This window comes from Pollicipes pollicipes, unplaced genomic scaffold (genome assembly GCF_011947565.3).
Source record: "Pollicipes pollicipes isolate AB1234 unplaced genomic scaffold, Ppol_2.1 Scaffold_7262;HRSCAF=8765_pilon_pilon_pilon, whole genome shotgun sequence".
NCBI classification, from domain to species: Eukaryota; Metazoa; Arthropoda; class Thecostraca; order Pollicipedomorpha; family Pollicipedidae; genus Pollicipes; species Pollicipes pollicipes.
In genome coordinates this window covers 16,080,872-16,086,871 of record NW_023597055.1, presented here as the reverse complement: position 1 = coordinate 16,086,871, position 6,000 = coordinate 16,080,872, and the positions used below count along the sequence as shown (strand labels likewise).

The following is a 6,000-nucleotide window of genomic DNA, read 5'->3' as shown; positions in this document are numbered from 1 at the left end:
GTGACGACACGCAGCGTCTCTCCGTCACACCGTGACGACACGCAGCGTCTCTCCGTCACACCGTGACGACACGCAGCGTCTCTCCGTCACACCGTGACGACACGCAGCGTCTCTCCGTCACACCGTGACGACACGCAGCGTCTCTCCGTCACACCGTGACGACACGCAGCGTCTCTCCGTCACACCGTGACCTGACTACCACCGCCCCGGGCAGCCAATGGGCGTGCTCTCCATCCTGGAGGAGGAGAGCATGTTCCCCAAGGCGACGGACAAGACGTTTGAGGACAAGCTGAAGACCAACCACCTCGGCAAGTCGGCCCTGTTCGTCAAGCCGAAGCCGCCCAAGCCGGGTCAGGTGGAGGCGCATTTCGCAATCGTCCATTACGCCGGCACGGTAAGTTTGCTATCCGACGAATAAAAATTTCATGTCGATTTTTGACGATTTGGGGCGGCTAATTTTTGCCTTATTTTTCATTGCCATGCCATTTTACTCAGGACAGCTTTGAGCGCATTTGGTCGGCGCAATTATGTTTGCCTGCTTTTTCAATACGATGCCGTACTACTTGACACATCTTGTGAGCAAATTTGATCGACGTAATAAGGTGAAGCAGTGATGTTTGTTTTAATTACGGCAACGAAACAAAACATTGGGTTTTTAATGCAATAGAAAGCGGCGCTTTGTTGCAGGAATAGTAAGCTGGGCAGGCGGGCTCCATGTCCTTTAACATTCTTAAAGATATTTTTACCTGATGCCTATGATCATTTTTCAACATCCTCCCCCCTCCCCAGTCGACAGCTAAATTCACTCATCAAAATACCGCAGAATTTAATCATGCCTAATCAATCACTACTGAAGCCCATCCACAGCAAATCCCGAGCAATCCGCACGATGAATGTTGTTCCAAGCTAAGTCATCAAACCGCTCCATAACCGATCGTGTTCGCTGACCACGTCACTAAGTGCTGCAAGCGTATCGTCATCCCCCGATTGGTGGGGCGCACTCTTCTTCCATCGCATAAAGCCAGGTACAGCAGAGGTTGGCTCACAAACAAAGAGCCTGCTTCAAGCATTTCATGAAGAGTCACGGGCCTATAAAACCCTCAAACGTGGCGTGTTGACTCACTCCCCGTGCGCCAGGTGGCGTACAACTTGGCTGGCTGGCTGGAGAAGAATAAGGACCCGCTGAACGACACCGTGGTCGACCAGTTCAAGAAGGGCAAGAACGGCCTGCTGGTGGAGATCTTCGCTGACCACCCTGGCCAGTCTGCTCCGGCGGAGTCCGGCGGCGGCAAGGGTGAGTCGTCGTCCTGATGTCACACGAGGTTGAGAGGGTCACGGTCTCGGGGAGGTTTGTGGGCAGTGACGCAGCCTCCTGTGATTGATTTGGGAACAAATTCGTGGGGAAAAATGGGATCGTGATCATCGTGAGTCAAAAAACCGCTGTTTCTCTTGATGCCGTTGAGCAAATGTGACGTTCATCCGAGTCTGGTATGGGGAGGGCAAGCGCTGAAGCAGCCGCTGGGGGCATCGTTCTCAAAGGAGTCGACTCTCAGTATCCATCATCACGTGAGTCCATGCGTCTCGTAAAGGCCATGCCATTACGCTTGACCAGTGTCTCATGTGTGGCATTGACACAGCCAACAGCTTTACGCCACCACATTGCGTTAATTGCTGGCGAATTATTTTTTTTAGCGGAAGCGCCGGAGCGGAATTCTTCCGAAACATGCCTCACGTACGGGCTTCAACTGGCGCAGGGGAGGGGGTTTGGTTGGTTGGGGGTTGGACTATTCTCCGTCACCTGCCGGTTGTTTGTCGTTCCTTGCCGTCTAACCCTCCGAGCTGGCGTTCACCTCAGGTGGCAAGCGCACCAAGGGGTCGGCCTTCCAGACCGTGTCTGCGCTCTATCGGGTAAATCTGCCGCACCGCGACGCTGGTGTTAGCCTGCAGTGCGGCCCGCAGTCTCCGCAGCTGGGAGTGGACGCATCTCTGTCACCCATCGCAATCAGACCATTTGTCGCTAGCCGGCACAGCTGGCGGACGGTCAGTCGACGCTCTGTTGGCTGTGCGTCGACGACTATTGCGTTCTGGGTCCCGTTTTCGCCCGGGGCGGCATCCAAATTCGAAGCGGTGATCGACGCCTCAAACTGCTGCGCGGTCCGCACTGCAGAGCCTCTGCAGGGCCTCTACAGGGCTCCTGTAGGCTCGGACGACGTTGGTCTGAGCCGTGCTCGCACGCCCCTCAGAGCAGCGTCGTCCCCGCCGACGCCCGGCTCCGAGCCGGCGGCGAACAGGCGGCCCGCGCTCGGAGCGCCGGCGGCCTGTTCGCCGCCGGCTGATGTTGCTGCTGTGACGTGTGCTGTGCTGACGTGCGCTGACCTTTGACCGTAGGTGGCCGCGGAAAGAAGGGTGGCGGCTTCGCGACGGTGTCTGCCAGTTACAGGGTATGATGATCCCGTTCCCCGCACCCCAGAACGTCAACAGGCCGGTTGGGAACTGCAACGTTTGGACACAAGTCAACTCAAATCGTGTGTGGAAGAATCAAATAAAACGTGTGGACACAATTCAACTCAAATCTGACGAACGATTAGATCTCGGAGACTCATACTCAAACAAGTTTCCCACGTACCTATCTTCAAAAATTGGAAAGGACAGCTTAAAATCGTCTCTCTAGGAATTATCCGACTTCTGCTAAAATGAATGCATCATTAACTTATACTGCCATTTACATTTGCGCTAGGTGGAAAAATATAATGTGCCAAGGGTCTTCATGGAGCACCTTGTTGGGAACTCCAGTAAAACTGCAGGAACTCTCCCGAATACGACTAGCGTCCCTCTGACGTCACGCCCTTTGCACCAATAGGAGCAGCTGAACGGCCTGATGAAGACGCTGCACGCGACTTCGCCTCACTTTATCCGCTGTATTATCCCCAATGAGATGAAGGCGCCGGGTAGGTGCACCCATGAAGCCCTGGAATGTCGACTGCTCCGAAGATGGGAGAACCCTGACGTAGATCTCCCCCAGATCGCCCCCCCCCCCTCTGCACGGTGCCTGAGGCCGTGATCGGCGGGGCGACCCCTCCCCTCCTCCCCCCCACAGGAAAGCACGCGAAGCCTGACACACACGTCAGCGGGTGACCCAGTATGGAATGCGAGGCACGAGCCCGTGTTTGGAATGCGGAATGCGGACCCGTAGCATGGCCTCTTCCACAGAGGGCGGGCCGACGGCTCCGTCGCTGCTGCGCGGGGCCGGTGCACCGTGGAGGCCTCGCATCGTGTGCCCACGTGACCCCTTCCCCGTTACCCTACCCAGCTCGACTTGAGGCTGACTTTCTGCCGAATGAGAAGGTCTTGCTCGCGTATGCAGGCGGTTCGGATTCGCTGAACTGTGGCGAGAGGACCTGGTGGCTTCGGACCTTACAGGCCTGTCTGCGGTGCTACATTTTGCTCACGCATCTTCGGTCAATAGCAGCTGACATTCAGCTTCGCACCTGATAGAGATTTTCGTGAGATGGAGTACACCCAGACAGGCTATTCGCTCATGTGACGGGCAGGGATATATTCCTGACACTTAATTCATGTCAGTCTTCGCTGCCGGTGTCCTCTCGCCATGTTTGGGCTCGTTCGTATAGCATAATTTATCTGTAATATATCATTCGAAAGCATGCTGATGCCTTGGTGTCCATGGCAACGCCCTGTATGCTCCGTAATCAATACGTTCTTACCCCGCGCCTGAATTCATGCTACCACAGGCATTCGGCCACTCTCGGAATCCTTCCAAGCCGCATCAGAACACTTCCAACCTCGGACTACACATTTCCGATACGCCTTCGAGTTTAATTTTTACAACTACTAGTCCTTCTTACAAACACTACGTCTCCTCAGCACAGCGTCCTACGTCCCTTAGTCTAACAGACAGAAGAAGCCCGTAGTCGTTACACCCCATAGCCCCCCGGAGTGGGCCTGGAGCTGATCTCATCACGCAGGAGCACACTCCTCACCGCCCCCTGGCTGGTGTTCTAGGATCAGCTGAACGGCCTCATGCGAACGCTGCATGCCACCTGTCCCAACTTCATTCGCTGTATCATTCCTAACGAGATGAAGGCTGCTGGTAAGAAATCCCGTGCGTCCCGCTCTTGTATACAAATCAAGCTTAGCCACGCCTCCGTGACGTCACATTCATGCGACCCGGCTGCTTGCTTTGCTTAAGATAAGCGCCCGACTATTTCGCTTCAAAATAAAACATTTCTCATTCTTTGCATTTTCAAAATTGTAATCGCAATTGCAAGACTGATGAGCGTTCAATTATTTAAATAAAAAAAATACATTGCTTTATTGAAGCAGATACCTATTTCCAAGATATCTCTGGGCCAGGCCCTCCATGGGCCGTTGGTTGTTCCGTTAGCGTATGATATCAATCACTCATTGCTCTTCTCGTAATAAGCTTACCCCGGTGTACGCCTTCCTTTTATGTTAAATATCCACCCAGCCAAAAGCAAAAGCCATGATGTGTGTTGATGCTGTGCTTTTGTACCATCGCAGTCGTCAGCGTTGGACGTATTGCCTCAACTAACAACATATCGCAGATATGGACACGTACACGCACTTCCCCAGATCACACAACCCTACTTCGCTTGCGCACATTCTCCGTTTTCTTTCGGTTTACAGGTTCTTCTTGAGTTCGGCTACCCCGCCAATATTGCCTTCAATCCCCCCCCCCCCTTTGAACGGCGTGCCTCGGAGTGCAGTGACCCGTTTGCTCTCGCATTGTGTGACCCCCGGACCCTGCGTGACCCCCACCTGACCCGCGGACATCAGAGCTGCTCTGACCGCGTGACCCATGAACCCCAGGAGCAGCTGAATAATCTGATGAGAACGTTGCAAGCCACGACGCCTCACTTTATTCGCTGCATCATTCCCAATGAGACAAAGTCTCCTGGTAAGACCTGCACGTGGTCCCTGCATTAATATCATGCATGCCATTTGCTTTGAAAGCCGTTGACAATCCTGCAACGATGTTGTCCTGTTCTGAGGTTTATGACGTCAGCAATTTTGTGCGGCTAGTTCGTGATGTCTGTAAGCATTGTCATAGGGCGCTTCGGATGTGTTTGCAGCTTCCTAGAAGTCGCGTTTTGTCGTCTACCGCAGGCATTGTGGAGCCGTTCTTTGTGTTCATATCAACAGCAGTTTTGCTTTGTTGACGTTTTCCTCATAAGAACATTTCCTTGAGTGCTGGTACCGCAGCCACCCGTCGTCTTATGCAATGTCAATAATCGTTAGAAAGTTTTTTTTAGAAGGGACCTGGGTGCCGTGCCTCATCGAAGGGCATATACAGTACTGAAAATAAATAGAACAGATATGACCTGTGTGTGGTCATGTTAAACCTGTTTTTTGATTTTTCGATTTGATTTTTTCAAGTTTTCGTCGAGCTGCCCGTCGCGTGAAGCCTCGAGCAATTTAACCTACTAGGTCCATCGGCAAAGTCACCTTGCTATTTTCCTAATGCAACTTTGTATGCATCTTTCATCGCGTAGCGGTCTTCCCCAGTAACTGGCACGAGATACAAGATGTCGCCTAATTGCCGCCAAAGGGAATCGAGCATTTTAACTTTTGCAAAATTGTTGTTCGAGTCAAGATAACGAAAATAAGTTATGTGGGGATCAGGTCCTCCAAAGAAGTTTTAAAACTTTTTTTGAAAGAGCCAATATCATGCGCTTTTTTTCTGCCCCTATCAGATGCGAAATAAAACAAATGTTGTCACTTTCCTGCTCTTTTGCTCACCAGATGGCTCAGGAAGGCCAAGGCGCCGGGTCCTTCCACTGCGGCAACGCTGTCACGTGGTACAAGCCTCCGAAGGGCGACGCAAATAATATACCTAGATGCAAATTCTGACGCCATCGATTGAAATTTAAACCAGTCTTTAAAGTAATAATATTTAATATTTAATATATTATTATATTTTGTATTATATTATATTATATCATAATATATTAATAATAATCA

At 51.9% G+C, this 6,000-nt stretch overlaps 1 protein-coding gene across 1 annotated transcript in view; it reads left to right on the top strand.

Moving 5' to 3' along the window:
- Positions 1–214: 214 nt before the first annotated feature.
- LOC119114319 (myosin heavy chain, muscle-like) overlaps positions 215–6,000 on the top strand; it is a gene marked incomplete at its 5' end in the record, with an annotated part of 29,062 nt that continues 23,276 nt past the window's right edge. The window contains 4 exon segments of the mRNA XM_037238513.1: positions 215–394; positions 1,138–1,294; positions 2,389–2,441; positions 2,861–2,948. Coding sequence (XP_037094408.1) covers positions 215–394; positions 1,138–1,294; positions 2,389–2,441; positions 2,861–2,948 — 478 coding nt within the window.